At 45.8% G+C, this 17,659-nt stretch overlaps 2 protein-coding genes across 2 annotated transcripts in view; both read left to right on the forward strand.

The window, feature by feature from the left end:
* The window catches only part of CHN2 (chimerin 2), a 164,639-nt gene extending 159,145 nt beyond the window's left edge, over positions 1 to 5,494 (forward strand). The window contains exons 12-13 of the mRNA XM_051610520.1: positions 294 to 399; positions 3,635 to 5,494. Coding sequence (XP_051466480.1) covers positions 294 to 399; positions 3,635 to 3,806 — 278 coding nt within the window. The 3' untranslated portion in view covers positions 3,807 to 5,494. The remainder of the gene's footprint in view (positions 1 to 293; positions 400 to 3,634) is intronic.
* A 9,075-nt stretch (positions 5,495 to 14,569) lies between these two features.
* PRR15 (proline rich 15) lies at positions 14,570 to 17,218 on the forward strand. Its single transcript, XM_051610876.1, has 2 exons — positions 14,570 to 14,641; positions 15,141 to 17,218. The coding sequence occupies exon 2, from the start codon at positions 15,150 to 15,152 to the stop codon at positions 15,507 to 15,509; it is 360 nt and encodes a 119-aa protein (XP_051466836.1). The 5' UTR covers positions 14,570 to 14,641; positions 15,141 to 15,149; the 3' UTR covers positions 15,510 to 17,218.
* Positions 17,219 to 17,659: the final 441 nt, after the last annotated feature.

Genomic DNA, 17,659 nt, shown 5'->3' on the forward strand with positions numbered 1-17,659 from the left:
ATTAGGAAGCACTTAATGAAGCTTGGATACTGCACCTATACAGGCCTATAGATAGAGCTACACACCATCAAGACAACTACTAGGTGGTCTTTGTTGTAGATGTCTTTGCAAAGCCTTTTTTTTGACGATGCAGAAGTTGCTGATAAGCTCCCTGTTGATTATTATAATATTCTTCCCTCCGAGCACAGTCAGGCCTTGTAAATGACTCCATAATAATAACTTATCTTCCTGAACTATTGATGTTTACAAATGGAAAGCCCTATTAACATTAATCCTTTTTGGTGTTTTTACAGAAATCTCCAATCCTGATGAACGACTAGAAGCAATACATGAAGTGTTGATGTTGCTCCCTGCTGCTCACTATGAGACACTTAGATACCTAATGATTCATCTCAAAAAGTGAGTTAATTGGCATGTAGGATAATTCTTGAAGAGCTTAACAATTTTCTGCTTTGAAAGAGAGGTATTACTGAAGGTACCAAAAAAGCTTCCATTAGGGCACTGCCACTAAAACAATAATGTTACAAATGAACAGGGAAGCTATGTTTGTATAAATGCATATAACCTATGCACATATTGGCACAGATCCTTTTGCTGGCAGATCTTTGCCAGCCTTTGAAGAGTTAATCGAGATTTGCCACATTTCTCTGAGGGGCATAGTATCTGAAAAATACCAGAATGCTAGGTACTTTGGAGATGTGCTAGATGTACTGCAGCAAATCACTTGCTCACATTTTGCTTCTGCCTCCCCTTACCCCCTGATTTGTCTTCCTGAGCAATAACCCTATAAGGGAAGAGCTGTCTCCTACAAGTTGCTTGCTCACATCACAGTTCAGCCAAGAATCAAGCAGGGCCTAGTAAAAACAATAGTGTGTATTAAACGACTGGTAAAAGCAATGCAGGCCCCTACCAGTTATTCCCTCTCTCTCTTGGTTTTAAACACACTCTGCATCATTTGCTTTCCAAAGCATCTTTAGTCATAAGACCTACGGAATTTTCAAAACTGCCTTGTCATGGTTTGGGCCCAACACGACAAGAAAGGAGCAGCCCCATGGCTGCTCACTCAACTCCCCACCACACACACACATACTGGGATGGGGAGGGCGAAGCAGATGGGTTGAGACAAAGGACAAGGAGGGTTCTTCACCGATTAAGGTCCCGGGCAAAACAGACTTAACTTGGGGAAAAAAATAATAATTTAAGTTCACACTAATCAAACACACACAGGACACAGACAACACAAAGAGCAGGGCTTGCATATGTTACCCCACCCCTCCCTTCTTCCCGGGCCCAAATCACTTTGTTCCCGGTTTCTCTCCCTCCTTCCCCCCAGCGGCACAGGGGGACAGGGGATGGGGTTTAGAGTCAGTTCACAGGCTGGTGGTTCCTGCCACACCATCCTCCTCAGGAAGAAGGATTATTACAGTCCTTCCCTGCTTCCCTACGGGGTCCCTCCCATGGGAGAGAGTCCTCCACGAGTCCTGCCTACAAGGTCCAGAGCTGGTCCAGCCTGGGCTTCCCACAGAGTCATTGGCTCCTTTGGGAACAAACTCCCCTGGCACCGGGGTCTTCCAAAGCTGCGCAATTGGAGTCCACTGGCAGCAAATCCACTGGCCACAACATCCAAGTCCAGTGGCCAAGTTCACCCCTTCTGGCGCCTTCAGGTAATGTTCCACCACGTTCCTCCATGAGTGCAGGGGGACAGCTGCCATCTCACCATGGGTTGCAGGGAAACTTCTGCTTGGGCACCTTCTTCCCCTTCTTCCTCACCAACCACCAGCACCGCTCTCCTTCCCCAGCACAGCTCTCCTCTCCAGCACCACTCTTCTCCTCCTGCACAGCTCTTCTCCCCCCAAGTGCTTCTCTGCTCAGGTGTCATATCAGTTCCTTCATATATTAATCACTAAGACGCATCTATTGTCCCTCTAGTGGCTCCTTGGCTGGGCTTTGGAAGCAGGGGAGCTTCTCAGCTCCTTACCAGAGCCATTCCTGGGGCCCTTCCCCTACTACCAAAAACCCCACCAAACCAAACCAGAACATGCCTAAATTTCATTTTTTATCTCTTCTTAATTGTCCCACTGCTTACAGCATGGTTGCAAATTTGGAGTATTTTCTAGATTTGATCTGCATTATTCTGTAGTATTAATGCCAACATGAAAAGAAAAAGACCTCAACTCAGGTAAAATTGTACTACAGAGCCTTTGTGAAGTGCATTTCATGCTCAATCAGGTTCTCATTATGCAGATACTTTTTCCTCATTTTGAATCAGCTCAGGTCATTACCACTGAGTAATTTTTTTCTTTTCAATAAGAGATTACCTGGGGCATGCAGGAGCTTCTTCAGACTCTGCAGAAATGAGATGTGCAAACACCCACCTTTGTCAGCACATATGTGTGGACAACTCAGGATGAACCATGTTGACTTTTAAGAAACCCCATGGAGGCTGTAGACAAGCCAGGGACCTGCATACAGGATCAGTACTTTCATGTCCTGGCAGCAAAACTTTAATAGCCAAGAATTGACTTGCCTTCCTTCTTTTCCATGAACTGCAGTATAGGCTTTGGTTCAGCTGTTGAGCTGAACTACTGAGGGACAAAAATAGTCCAAACAGCTGATTAAGCTTTCTCTCTCAAATACCTCTAAGTCACACAATGGATTTCCACTCCTTTCCCCAGTCATAGCTTTTCAGCGTCTGCAGAGAAATCAAGTGCATGGCAACTCCTGTGGCAGATCTGTCAGAGATTTGAATGTGAAAGAGGGAAGGATGCTTTAGGTTCAGACTGTGTTCTTCTGTAGATGAAACACAGAGTCCCAACTCCAGCCCTATAGGGCTCTTTCTGCATGGAGAAAACGTGCACCAGTGTCAAGGAGTCTATGTAAAGATCCCAGGACTGCAGGATCACAGCCTCTAGACCAGCCCTGTTTCTCAGCAGAAAAGAAACTCTACTGAACTGTTGCTAAAAGCACAGGAAAATCCAGAAGAGGACAGTGCAATGAAAAATGAGTTTGTCAGTCAATTAATTAATTGCTTTCTGCAGTTACCTTTCTGGTAGCTTTTTTTTTTCGCTCAAAACTAGAGGAATTACAATAGCTGGAGCAGTGCCCCCTGTGGCAGAACACCTACCACTCCATCCATGCTGACCTTGCAGTGAAGCTGTGACTCTTCCCTCTGTTCACCCCAGACCCGGCAGGGAGCCCCACTTAGTCAGAACTAATCAAAAGAAGATCTGGGTTCATATTCGTGAAACACATCTGCACCTCCCATACAGCACGCCAGAGAACTGTAGTTACTGTAGAGTAGAGCTACATACTTCATCATTTAAACCATTACTAAGCTTTTCAGAAAAGCAATTGTCACTAAAGCTTATATCCTAACGAATATCCCCATGGAAAAAATCACTTAAGAGTTGCAGGAGGAGTATTTAAAGGCACTGGAAATCACAGCCCTGCTGTAACTGCATCGTACGTGCTGTGGAAACAGTTACTATATTGAGTGCAAGTAAAAAATATTCCTGAAAAATGTCATTATTTACCAATGCTTGATGTGAAGTGGGACTACAGCTTAAGATGAATGTATTCCTTTCTTCTGGGAAGTAAAAAACTACTTTTTTTTTTTTTTTTTGGTCTATCTTAGGGTGACCTTGCATGAAAAGGAGAATTTTATGAATGCTGAAAACCTGGGAATAGTGTTTGGACCTACTTTAATGAGACCTCCAGAGGACAGTACCCTTGCTACGTTGAATGACATGCGGTACCAGAAGTTGATTGTGCAGATTTTAATAGAAAATGAAGATGTTCTCTTTTAGACAGGGAGAGGCGTATCTTCAAAGCCATTTGTTTTCAAATAATTAGTTTGAAGGAAAAACAATGTTCTGTAATTTTTTTTTAAACATAAAGGAAAAGTTCCTTGACTGCACTTCAATTTCTGCAAAGTTGCAGATGGATGCCAAAATGTTTAGGGAACGCCTATGTCTCATAGACATATGCCTTTTTGTAGAAGGGAAAAAAAAGGTCAGTAAAAAATCCTCTTACCTTGTATCTTTTGCCTTGCCTCAGATGTATATTTGTTTTGAGAAGTTGCAAGCAATTTTATTGTTAACTTATTAAGAAACACAAAACATATTTTAATATGGCTAGAGAAGCAAAAAGGTACTTAATCAGTGTTACTTGTATACGCCTATACATTTCCCTCTCCATGAGACATAATTATATATGTCAATTGTGAAACAGAACCTATATTATAAAGATATTTTTACTTTACCTAGCTGAAAGAATGGCATTTTATTTTAACAAACTATAAATCAATGCGGTGCATTGATTATTTTCCATGTAATTCTTTCCTGCATTTTTGCTATGATATATTGAAAACAATTGCCACTAATGCAGTATTATCCTGACATACCTCTTTCATTGCAAGTGTTTTAAAGGAGAATTCTTTTCTTGTATGTATTCCAGCTTTACTTAGGTTTCTTCACATTTAGGCATTAGCATCCTAAGATTGTACACTTTTAACCTTTTGATATTTCCCAAATTACATAGTATTTTCTCTTCTTTTTTTTTTTCCTCCCATGTAAAATACGATATTAAGAATTTTTCAAAAGTTCTGCTAGTAGTATCAGTTTCACATGCCAGATTTTTCTTGGATTACAGTAATATGTGAGTTAAGTGATGCTGGGACACTGAATATTTTCTGGCCTTGTTGAAAAGTTAGCACTTTTTTTGGGTTAATTATGAAGGATTTTGTTTTTCTGTAAAAATCGAGTTATGATTTGTCATGTTTCTGTATTTATAAACGTACAGTAAATCTGCTAAAAATGTAGGTATTTATCTTGAATGTGTCTCCTGATGGTTTGTTTATTAAAAAAAAAAAAAAAGAATGTGTAGGCAATGTGAGAGTTGGTAAATTTAATTATTACCATATTTTAATATTTTTCTTCCCTCACAAATATTGACCAACAGAGTTCATAGTCTAACTGCAACTCATTGCTAATGTTAAAACTGTTTCTCAGCATGAGATGTTTCTGCAAGCATAGAAAAAACAACATACTTTACTACCAAACTCAATTTTCAATACGAAAAACCCTATAATAATCCCTCATCTTGATCATTTGTATCATATGGTCGGTAACTCAGTGATGCAGTTTCCTGAATTATTTCAGGGAGCACATGTTTCTGTTCAAATTGAAAAATATGTGTAACTATGATAATGAAGGGTGGTGGAGGGTATGACTATAAATTTGTCATCTTCTAGAGAAATTAACTAAGGGCTAGATAGATTAACCCAGATTGCAGAGCAAATGCTAAATAGTCTGAGTTCCCAATACTTCCATAGATCCTCCTGCCTTGTACAGGACTATTTGTTGTAGGTTATGTACTACTTAATACTGTCATAAAAATGATCTGGAAATGGTTTTATTTTGTGAAGTGAAATATGCTTTGTAATTTATGATAGTGTAAATGGAAGGAAAAATCCCATTAAATGTGTTAAAGAGTCCTGGTGTCTGTCACTTTGACTATATGGCAAGCTGCCAAGTGAAAATCAATTGCTAATTACCATCCTGACATTGCTGGAAACTTTCCTACTTGGAAAACTTGGAATGGTTTTGTGGAATGTCAGCAGTTTCAGATTGGCTCTTGGATGCTCATACTACCACGTCTAAGCCTAAGTAACACACTTATTTCTTGCAACCACCCTGAACCACCTCTGTGTAAAACTTGAAGCAAGCAACGAATTGCAGTATCAATCCAATCAATATCCAAGAATCAATGCTACCAGAGCACTTTTCCACCCCTTAAATGAAGACATTTGACTAACACTCATTTTATTTTTTTCCGGTCAGTTCAGTAAGGATTCTTTTTCAAGGTAAGAACATTATTTTAGTACCATTCTTTATTTCTGTAGAATGACAGGCTATTAACTTCTGCTTCTTCCTTTCCCTCTACCATGAGTGAAGTGGTGGCTTTGACACGTCCCACAGTCTGAGATCTTCAACACATGCCCAGTCCTAAGGTTTCAATGACAGTACAAAGCAGTGTGCTTAAAAATACCTGTGCATGGTGACTTTGGCAGCTACAAGTTTCTAATCTGTTGGATGGAGGGAAGGGTATGATTCTGCGTCTTAAAACACAAATATCTAATGAACTAGCCATGTCTGTCTCAGCTAACTGATGGCCAGCATCCTCAGGGACATGAGTGTGGAGGTAGAAGGACTCTGTCCCCTTCACACTCCACTAGTGCTGCACACACTTCATCTATTGTGTCAGACTTCTTGTGGCCATCACCACTGCACCTGGGGCCGAGCAGCACCTCTGAGGTCTGATCTGATCTGATCATCTCTGTTCCGAAGTCACCATTCAGGGAAATGAAACAGCCAGCAGATGGATCTCTGCAAAACTGACTGCAAAAGCAGAAGGCAAAGCATGTATCTCTCTAATGGAAGCCTATGTGAAAAAACAGGGGAAAAAAAAAAAAAGAAAAAAAAGTGTGTGACTGGATCTTCCCTTTGCTTCAAATCAGTCGGCAGTAATGACCTATCTCATCTCAGGCACTACTAAATGGTAGTGTCATTTGAAAGATGCTGCAGGGGTCTGTGTTTGAGCTGATGTAATTTACCATTTCATCTGGAGTGGAACGCAGCGAGATACCTGTGTCTGACTGCACTGGGGCCTGTCAGCAGCTGGATATTCGGCAGGACGCTTGCTCTTCCCCAGCTGCTGGAGAAGGCCTGCTGGAGGAGTCGAGTCCCTGCTGCCGGCATCCCCCATCTGCCATTCAACTAGCCCCATCTTCTGGTGGGATGGGTGTAGGTCTGAGCCCCCAGCTGGGGGGTTACCGCTGGTCCTTGGAGCTACCAGAGTAAGACGACTTGCCTCCCAGAAAGCACAAGTGTCTTAGCCACGCTTGGTGAAAGATTACATGAAGTTAATGGTTTGTAAGGTATTAACTCTCAAGCGTCGTGGAACAGCTGAAATATAGCTTCTTCTTTATATCTCTGCCTTTGCAAGACTCATTGCAGTCAGGTTTAAATATTTCTAGCCTGTCATGGCACCTGAGCAAAGGAATTGTTTCCTAAGATCACCTTCCTGGAGACAAGGTGGTGTCTGACTCCAAAGCACATGTATTTAAAAGGCAGCAGGCAAGTAAGAGTGAACAGGGAACTACTGAAGGGTTTCTTCAGCTGAGACACTACTTGGGGCTCCTCTGCCCAGACACCAGTTGTGAAACTTCATTCGCTCTCTCCTGCTGTCAAATACCATTGGAATTGGATAAAGGATGCAGAAGTTATGGGAAAGGAGAATAATTTGCAAAAAAAGAGAAGCAGACAGTGAGCTTAAGTGAACCTATTTAGTTTCCTCGGAAGACCTTTTTAAAGTCAAGTTACAAAGGAGGCAGAGCTTTGCTCTCAACTCGCCGCTCTGCGAGTGTCAGTTTAAACTACAGAATGGGTCTAAGAGAGCACAAGACTGGGTGAATTGGTACCACATTCATTTTATTTCTAAGCAAGAGGTAAGGCTACACTTCCCTATACAACTCAGTTTCAAAGCTCACACAACATTTGAGCTTAATGAAGGAGATGGAGCTGCAGGGGCATTTGGCCTGAGACTCTGGGAAGGAACGTATCAGGTTTAGGATTTCTTCTGGAACAAGATGTTTGAGAGACCTGAGCTGTGCATTACTGTCAATATTAGGATAGAGGAGGAAGGAGGGATTGCAGGTGCAATATTGGGCAAAACTCTGGTCTCAGTAAGGTCTCGAGAGGTGCTGGGAGTGCCTGTGGTAATTAACAGCTGGTCTGAAGTAGAGTTTAAAGTCAAACTGCAAGGAGGTGGAAGTGAAGGCAGGTACTGAGAGCGGTTTGCAAAGCCCATGGAGCAACTGTGTCTTCTCTTTTATGATATGCTCAAATACTACACAGTGTGGACCTATAAAAATAAGACACTGGGAGATGATTAACTCTGTTTGCACAGGGCCCCGCCTGGGCTCACATGTCCAGAGGGAGAGCATTTTCCTAAGCCAGCTAGGCTGTTCCTCTCTCCTGCTCTCTCCCACCTGGAGATTAAGACAGCCAAAAGCCTCTTCTGCTCTACCTTCAGCTGCGCCAGTATCACACTCCCCCATGCAGAGCACAGACAGGGCAAAGGCAGCCTGCTCCCCTGATCCTGCTAATGGCTGGGTAGGTGCTGCCCTGCTGCCTCTGAGAAGAGGCTGGAGAGGACAGAGAAGGAGAGGGGGATGGGAGGAAGGGTCACAGAAGGGTCCAAAAGTGAGCACTTCTCCAGCTGTTCAAGCTCCCCAAAGTGACAGCAGCTGGAGAACCTACCACCTTTTCCCTTTGTGCTGCAGTCCCCAAACTTAGTTCAAACGGCACAAGCTGCAGAAGCCTGTTTGGCCACCTTCTTGTTTCTTTATTGACAAATACAGAGTCAAGGTCTGCAAAAAAGGGAGGAAGAAGATCAGATTGCTAACCGATCCCCCTGCCAATAATCAGGAACTGATGAAAACTCTGAGTAGGAAGGTAATTCACAAACACTTATACAAGCAGAAGAATGCCATCTAACTGGATCTTCAAAGCAGAATTATATTGCTATATCCCCTACAGCTATCTAAAGGGAATGAAGGGACTAGAGGACTCAGAGATAGGAGTGAGAGCATCAATACCTTTCATGTTCTTTAGCTGTAGAGATAAATTCCTTGATTAAAGATCATGGTTAGGATTCAGAAATCTGAACCTTAGGGAACTGGTTATTGCTGAATGCTCTAGGGCTTGGAGATTTAGGACATCAATGGGTCTTGCTTAGGGCCCATACTTTGCATTATCTTTCTCCAAAAGAAGATTGGATATAATTATGCTGATGATACAGCTAGATCCAGGCCTGGGAGTTTAAAGCCTGAAGGATCTGGATAATTGCAGGATGTTGTCAGGACTGCAGTTAGGAAGAAAGCTTGTGTCAGTTGGAGCCAGTGCTTTGTAAGCTGCAATAGAAATGAGCAGCTGTTTTTAAGCAGAGAAATCATGAGGGTTTAGTTTACAGTAGACTTGGGGATGTCAGGAACCAAGCTTACCACTGGAAGCTGCATTCATTGCAGGGCTCTGCAGAGCCTGGCAAGGCAAGGATTAAAGTAGTCTCTCTTTTCTTGAAAGCATGAGCCAGTCATTACTACTCAGATGAAGGTTAGAAGGAGGAGTAGGGTTAGCTGTAGGGTACTGTAGATCTTGAAGAGCACAAATTGCTGTTGGCAATATTTGAAGATACCATATTTTCTATTCTACTTTAGGACAGGTATGGGTATGAAGATCTGTATTACTACATACTGCTGCCCAAGAACATTAGGAGACTGAGGTCCACAGGTGTTCATAACAAAGTAACAGCAACACTGAGGAACTGGTGTTGTTACTGGATCCTGCACAGCCCTCAGTATTAGGAACAGGGCTGATTTCAATAAGAGACAATTATTTATGGTGGGTTTTGTTGTTGTTGTTGACATGAGTCTCACCATTATAATTAGAGTAGGAATTAGGGATAAACTTTGGAAATCTAAAGCCTAAAGAACTGAGTTGTTACAGAATTTGCAAGAACTGCAGTGTGCTGGTATCAGTAATGATCAACTTTGGTTTTTTATTCAATGTGTGGGTTCTCAGGTTAAGAGTATGGGTACTGTTGGGGTAAAGGATTCTAAATCTGCATTAACTGATGTTTTTGCACAACCTGCAGAGCTAGGAATGGTACTGGTGTCACCAATCACAAATGTCTTTATTGTTTTGTTCTGCTTTAGGACCGGGACATTGGTTTCATCTCCAGATACCTTTTTAAGGGTGAGAGAGAAGACAAGGTATGGAATTTGGGATTCAAAGACAGGCTGGGTTTGCTGGCTTGCAAACATAAGAAATGGGCTGTTTTTAGGGGCATAGAGTCCTCTCTTTGCTTTTGCTGTGGGAATAAATTAATGGGATACAAGAAAGAGCTGGTGGCTGGTTGGGAACTGAAAGTTTGAGGAGCTGTGTTTATGTTTTGATGAGGTTTCGGGGCTTCCTTATAGGTATGGGTATTGCTAAGGTAAAGCTTCATATTCTGTTGTCTTCTGAGGCAGATTTGTTAACAAAGCTGAAATTCCCATTGAATGAGGATGTTTGAGCACTCACACCAACAGTTGTTAACACCTAACATTATGTTACAGGAGTAGGTCCTCCACAGAGCTACTGTTAGGGCCCAGGTAAGCAAGGATATTGTCCACACTAGTGTTGAAAGTAAGATAAGGAAAGAATGTATCACTCAATAAAATGGGATCAAGGACCTCTGCCATGCCAAGTGGCATAGACTTGTCCTGTCCACATTACACTGTACTTAACTGAGGTCCTCTCAGGGGCCCATGGTGTCATCTGTGGCCTTTGAAAGTACTTTTTCTTCTAGAGCCACTGAATCAAAAATTGTCGTTTAGCACCTGTAATAATGCAAGGGCTGTGTTGCAGCCCATCAAACTGGTATTTTCATACCCTGATGCTGAGTTGATGCAGTGCATATCCTAGGCTATTACATGAGGAGTGTTTGTGCATTGAAGTGTTTGTTAGAGGGTGCAAGACCTGCTGCAATAAAGCTGGAGGGCTATGGGGGGAGACAAACCAGTGTCATTTCATCCGTTCCACCTAAGTGGAATAATCCCTTGCTCTTACTGCCTCCAAACCATGCCTGAACAGTGGGTACTCAGTGACATAGGCCACAGTCATGCCAGGGAGATGTCACTAACAAGAGGGACAAATCACCAGGTGCAAGGTTCAAACTCACTGCCAGGCTCTGTTTTTTGTGTTGTTGGTGTTTGGTTTTTTTTGGCAGGACAGTCATAGCTTGGGTCTGGATGCTGCAGTCCCACAACCTTAAGCAGAAGCTGGTGTCAACAGGGAAAATGCTCGTCTGCTTTACAAAAGGGTTGGAGTCTTTCCTGTGGTGATGGTCTGAGATGCCACTAGCACTTGGAAATCTAAAGCTTTAAAGAGCTGAAGTTACTGCTCACTTATTCAGAGTAGAGAGCCTGATGTAGATGGAAGCCCATTCTTTGTGTGGTCTTTTTGTGTACACAGGGTCAAAATCAAGGTGACATTCAGGGTTGGAGACCTAGGATTTTCAAGAACTGATTTTAATGGTGAATGCTAAAAGGCCAGCTTGTGCCAGCAGCTACCGGTGGTGTGAATTTTCTTTCAAAGGGTGAATTGCTCAGTTTAGAGTTTCTTCAAAACTTAAAGAATCAAGCATAGTGTTGAACATTACTGGGAACAAGGACCTAAGAAGAGCTCTGCTCTTTATAGGGGCTGGTGCTGTATGTTATTTTCTACAGTAGTCTCAAACATGTCCTTGTCCTTAAGGTTAGCATTTGAGAATCCCAAGGTTTGAAAGTCCAGTATGTTTGCTGGATGGGGCTTCAGGGTAAATAAGACACCTCATAGCAATTTTCACTAGTGCCCTTTATGCTTCTGTATAGATCGCTGGATCCCCTTGGTATAACTGTAACTGCATTTAAAATCAAGGTTAAAGTTGCTGTTATGTTTTGGAAATTGAAAATTTTGCAGAGCATAGCTGGACACTGCATAGTCCATAGTGTTGGGAAGGCTGGTATCTGGAGTGGACACGGCCTCTCTTCTACTGCAAGCAGAGATGGGTCCTCTCAGCACAATTAGGTAAGGGTGTGGTTTGGTAATCTGAGGTTCCCAGAGCCCAATTTCAACCTGAATACTGTAGGATCTGCTAAGTTTGAATAAAAGAATGGTAGAAGGTGCAACAAATGCACCTTTTTTTTCTTTCTTTCCACTGCAGTAACAGTTTAAGTGTTGTAAGGTTAGTTAGAGAGCTGACATTGAAGTTAGTCTTTGAAGATGTAAATCTTGAGAATACCAGGGTATTTGTGCCTTTTGGAGAGCCTGCAGGATTATTAAGAACCTGATGTCAATACAGTCCAATCCTACACAAAAGGAGCATGTTACAATGTAGAAAAAAAGGCCCTAGAGTTTTATTTTGTAGTAGATGGGGGCATCTGATAGACTCCTGCACATTCACTTTAGCTGAGACTACAAAACCCCATTAATTTTGCAACCTCTCCTGCAAAGAAAGAACAGAATTTAACTGCAGCGGTTTTCTTGCATGAATATAGTATCTAACTCACTTCCATGCATTGAAAGAGTCAACAGGTTGTTTTACTTTCTTTTTTATCTCAACATGTAAATATATGCATACTCGATCACAGAATCACAGGACATTAGGGGTTGAAAGGGACCTTGAAAGATCACCTAGTCCAACCCCCCTGCCAGAGCAGGATAACCCAGAGCACATCACACAGGAACGTATCCAGGCGGGTTTTGAATGTCTCCAGCGAAGGAGACTCCACAACCTCTCTGGGCAGCCTGTTCCAGTGCTCTGTCACTCTCACAGTGAAAAAGGTTTTCCTGATATTTACATGGAATCTCCTATGCTCCAGTTTGCACCCATTGCCCCTTGTCCTATCACTGGACATCACTGAGAAGAGCCTGGCTCCATCTTCCCGACACTCGCCCTTTACATTTTGTAAACATTGATGAGGTCACCCCTCAGTCTCCTCCAAGCTAAAGAGGCCCAGCTCCCTCAGCCTTTCCTCATCAGGAAGATGTTCCACTCCCTTCATTGTCTTTGTGGCTCTGTGCTGGACTCTTTCAAGCAGTTCCCTGTCCTTCTTCAACTGAGGGGCCCAGAACTGGACACAATATTCCAGATGCGGCCTCAGGTACTGTTGGCATGAGAAAGGGGCAGAACATGCATTTTCACTGTCAGAGTTGTTTTTATATAAACACCAACCTTAGTGACAATCACGTGGATCAGCCTCTTGTGACTGATTCCTAACAGTGCCTTTCAAGTGCAGAGCAGGTTTGGCTGTCCTCCTGTGCCCAGTGGACACAGGCAGGCAGCATCCTCCCACTCCCACCATCTCTTACAAAGCTTTCCAACCTGCCTGTCTCTTTTCAGTAGATTCTGCCTTCAGAAAAGTGTCAAAAATGGCAAACCTCTTTCATTGTAAGATTCTTTGAAACAAGCTGAACTGGAAAAAGTGCACAGATTTGATGTAAGTTTGGCATTAAGTAAGCTATGGTAATCAAAAGAACATAAACAAGTAATACAGTGGCAAATGTTTTGTATAAACCTGCAATAAGAATAAAAGCAGTAAGCGTCAACCAATAAACAGGCTTTTAATATTAATATTTACTCTTATTTCTCCATAAATTTCCTTTTTCCCAGGCACCTCCCTGGGGAAAAAAGATGAGGAGAGATACTGGGGTTCTCTTTCTCCATAGACACAAATGAGTAACATAACAGTAGGTCACATTCACTGGAGGAAACCTGACCCTATCCTCTGTTGGTGTCCTTGGCCCAACAGAGCCCCATGCTCTGGTGCTATGTGCCTTAGAAAATGCTAGCTGCTTGCTTGTTGGGAGGGAATGTAAAGACAATCTTTTCTCACTGGAAGTACCTGTTTTATTCCATAGGAGAGATTGTTTGCTGCTGATAGCAATTAGTATGAGAGACAGTTTAGAGTGCTTTCAAGCGTGCATGCTTCCCTGTCCAAAACACTTCGGGTTTGAAGAGAGCAATTTGAAGAGTAATCTAAATGCACACCCCAGGCTCCTCTCCCTCAGCAACCTGCGTTCACCAGTTTCCATACATGTTTATGAGCTACTCAGCGAAGCTGCAGGTAGAAGTTGATCTGCAAAAGATGAGGTTGAAATACCACTGAACTCCTCCACATGATCATGGGCATCACTGAGTCCCTGACTGTGTAGCTGATGGGAGGGAGCAGTGTTAGGAATCAAATGCATATTACAAGGCACATTCCTCCAAAGGATAAATCACTTTTTGTAACACAAAGTGTGGTACAAGCATATCCTTACTCAACTTTCTGGATGAAAAAAACCCAACAACAAACAAACCAAAAAACAAAACCAACAACAAACCAAACCAAAACGGAAAGGTAAAGACATTACAAGAGGTACGGTTGTATACCCATCATCACACAGCAATTCAAAGACCCAGCTCTAAGCCAGTTCAAGTATAAAATACTGGACGGCACTACCTTTCTTCGCGTGTCAGCTCCATCCCTTTTTTAAATACGGGCAACTAACGACGATTCTGTTTCCTTTAAGGCTACAAAACATTCACCTACGCACTTCTGCCATGTTCACGAACCAAACGCGCTGCTGGTCCAGCCGTGCCCACCGACAGCACCGCAGCCACCGCGGGCAGCCCCGCCTGTCCCCGCGCCACGGTCCCGCCCACCGCCGGGTGCTCCTTCGGGGGGACACCGACCCCCCCCCCCCGCTCCCCGCAGCCCCCCGCACCCGGCGGCAACCCCGGGGCCGGCCCCTCCTCCCGAGGCCGCGCCCCCGAGGCCGCACACGGCGGCAGCCGGGCAGGTGAGCGGAGCCGCCCCGGCCCCGGGGCCGGCCGGGACGCCGCCCCGCCCACGGGGCCGGCCGACACCTGCCGCCCCGCCGCCGCTCGCCTCTCTCCGGCCGCCGCTCCCGTCCCTGCCGCGGCGGTGGAGCCGTAGGGGCGTGCGGAGGAAGGAGCGGCCGCGCTTCCCTGCGGCAGGAGAGCGCTCCCGCGGCGGGAGAGCGGGCGCTCGCAGGTCAGTGTCGCCGTCCGCACCTGTTGCGCCGGGAGCCGGCGGGAGGAGGGAGGGAGGGAAGGAGGGAGGGAAGAAGCGGCGCCTCGTCGCAAGAGCCCCCCGGAGGGGCGCGGGCTGCCAGCCGCGTCCCGCAGGGAGGCAGCAGGTACCTCCGGGCCCGCTGCTGGGGCGGGGCAAGGACAGTGGCAGCCCCCCCGCGGCTCAGCTCCTGGGCTGTATTTACCTGTAACGGTGTCGGGCCGTTGCGCGGGGGAAGGGGCGGAGGCGCTTCGGTGCGTGTCACCGGGGCTCGGCCGGGGGCCAAGCGCTACATCCTGCCTCCCCCCGCGCCCACCCGGCCGCCCGTGCAAGACCTGACCCTCCCTGCTCGGCAGCTCCCGGAGTGAAGGGCAAACCTCCCCAGAAAGCGCTGCCCAGCTGCCCCCCACCCCGTGCCGGGGAAGGTGGGCTCCCGCCGCCCCCGCTGCCAGCCCGCCCTCGCTCTCTTCTCCCCCGGCAGGAGCCCGAGATGGCGGAGAGCGCCGCAGCCGCCGCCGCCCCCCGCGCCGCCGTCAAGGGCAGCTCGGCCGGGCCCTGGTGGAAGTCGCTGACCAGCAAGAAGAAGCACAAGGAAGCGGCGGCCGCCCCGCCGCCCCCCGCCGCCGCCAGCGAGGCCCCCGCCCCCGCCGCCGGCCCGGAGGAGCAGCCCGCACCCTTCGGCAGCGGCGAGGCCGCGGGGACGGGCGGCGGCAGCCGCCGGAGCCTCCGCGTCTCCCACTCGGGCCGCTTCAAGGAGAGGCGGAAGGTGCGCACCTCGCTGCTGGCCGACGGCCCCGAGGTCTTCGACGGCGGCGGTGCCCCGGGCTGTGCCGCCCAAGGGGGCGAGTAGCCCAGCAGAGGATTTAGCCCCCCCGGGTCGCGGCCCTGAGAGGAGCCGGCGCACAGGCAGGACAGGAGGCGGCTGCCCCCGCTTGCCCCTGTGGGTGACACGGAGCAGCGCGGCAGCCCTGACCGGCACTACGGGGAGCCCAGCGCCTCCACCAGACAAGCGACTCGCGTGCTGTGTGACAGCAACACCGCCAAGACCAAACCCCCAGATACGGGACAATGTGATTGCCTTAACAAAGCAACACCAATAAACACCCCCCTCCCTGCGCTGTGGTGAGCGGACACAAAGGTGCTATCCCAAGGCCGACGCTGGGGTCTCCGTGCCTTCCCTCTGCCCTTGCCAGGAGCCAGTGCACAGACTTCTCAGGCCTGGACCCAGCTCTTCTTGGCTCTCTGGCCAAGAAGGCACTTTGCTGCTCTCATCTCACATGCTGCCTTATTGAAGGAAGGGGGGAACGAAGTGCTCTTACTTAACTTCAGGGCCGAGGACCTCCAGTGGTGCTGCATGTGCTCCTGCCCTTGCTGTTAGCAGGCACGCCATGAACCCATCTGCCTTCCCCTGTGAGGGTCAAAAGAGAGGGAGGGTGAGGGGCAGGTGTTTGCTTTTGCCCATGCCCCACATCACATTGTATTTAATATACAAATCACAGGACCATGCTGGTTTTCTCCCTCCTCTTACTGTGTAGTGGTAAGCAGGTGTTTCAAAGGCTGGTCTCCCATAGTTCTCTTGCAAAGGGAGGCCAGCTGTTGTCCAGCAGTTCACACTGTTTACCCAGGGAACACATTTTTGCATAATTGGTGATAAATGGTACAATGAAGCTCCAGTGAAGAAATTGTGTAATAAAATATAAGTACTCTTTAGGGAGACAAGACCAGCTCTGGAGAGCACAGGCAGGGTTGTACTCCTAACATGGAAATAGGCTTGGGCACCACTGGAAATGTTCTTTACCATGTCCAAGGCTTGTGAAGCAAGGTTAAAGATTCCCAGGATTTTTTTTGATAGTGAGATAATGTGCTTTAACTCCAGCAGCTATCTGCTCCCTGTAACGGCTCCTGGATTTTTGGACAAAGTAAACTGTAAGCCAGATTTGTTCTGGTGGTGTGCCTTACAGAGAAAACTTGGCTAAAAACACTTGGCAATTATATATTTCTTGATAGTAGGTGATGTAGCAACAACTGATTTATTTATTTAAAATACATTCACAATACAATTTATATTGTTAAAATGGTTTTAGACTTCTTCTGAATGTGAGAAATGGTATTACATAGTGGCAGGGACTGAAAATCATTTCCTAGGTGTCAGGTACTATGCAGTTATGATTTTGTTTGGTTGTAACTAATGATTTAAGGTCAATTAAAAATAAAAAGTGGCCTGAAAGAAAGAGCTGAGAGATGAGGTCCAGGTGAAAATACAGATGAAACTAGTCACTAACAATAACTGAAATGATGCCGTAGATCCTCAGCACGTGTCTCATGGTTCAATGTGTGTAATAATACATCATGAACTTTGAAAGCCCTTGTGCGATAAGCTTGGACAACCTAGCTGGCTTAGGCACTTACTGGTCCTTCACTCGCCTGCTCCTTCAGACTCTGAATCCCAAGGACATAAGGACTGTAGCATCAAATCTATTTCCATAAAAGCTTTTTTTCTACCCAATGTGCAGACATATGCTTTTTTAAATTTCATTTATTAAAACTGCAAGATACTGGTTTTGGACTGCCTTTTTGTGTTCCTGAGTGCATGCTGAGCAAGCAAAGACCTGGAGGGTTGTGGGGGGAGCTCGTAAGTTGCTTTTCTTATGTGAAACCTCTTCAGTCAAGGGGCATCTGAAATCCTTCTGTTGAGAAGCAGCAATTGGAGCCAACCCAGCCTCAGACGAAGGGTTGTGAGAGAGAAGGGGAAGAGTTAAAAAGCTGGAAATGGAGAGATGGAAGAAGAGCCATACTTCAGCTACAGTTAGCCCAGAAGGTAGAAAGGGGTGGCTTTGCTGCCAGGGTTGTCATGCTGCCTTTGGGAGGTGACATGTTTAGATTTATTACAGGCAAAATATCCTGCCTGTGTGTATGTATTCTAGGGTGCAAAGAACCTTGTGTATGTGTCCAAGTGGAAGAATAATAAAGCACTGGTGGGTTCCTTACTCCTACATCTCG

The sequence above is a fragment of the Apus apus genome, chromosome 2, assembly GCF_020740795.1.
Source record: "Apus apus isolate bApuApu2 chromosome 2, bApuApu2.pri.cur, whole genome shotgun sequence".
Classification (NCBI taxonomy): Eukaryota; Metazoa; Chordata; class Aves; order Apodiformes; family Apodidae; genus Apus; species Apus apus.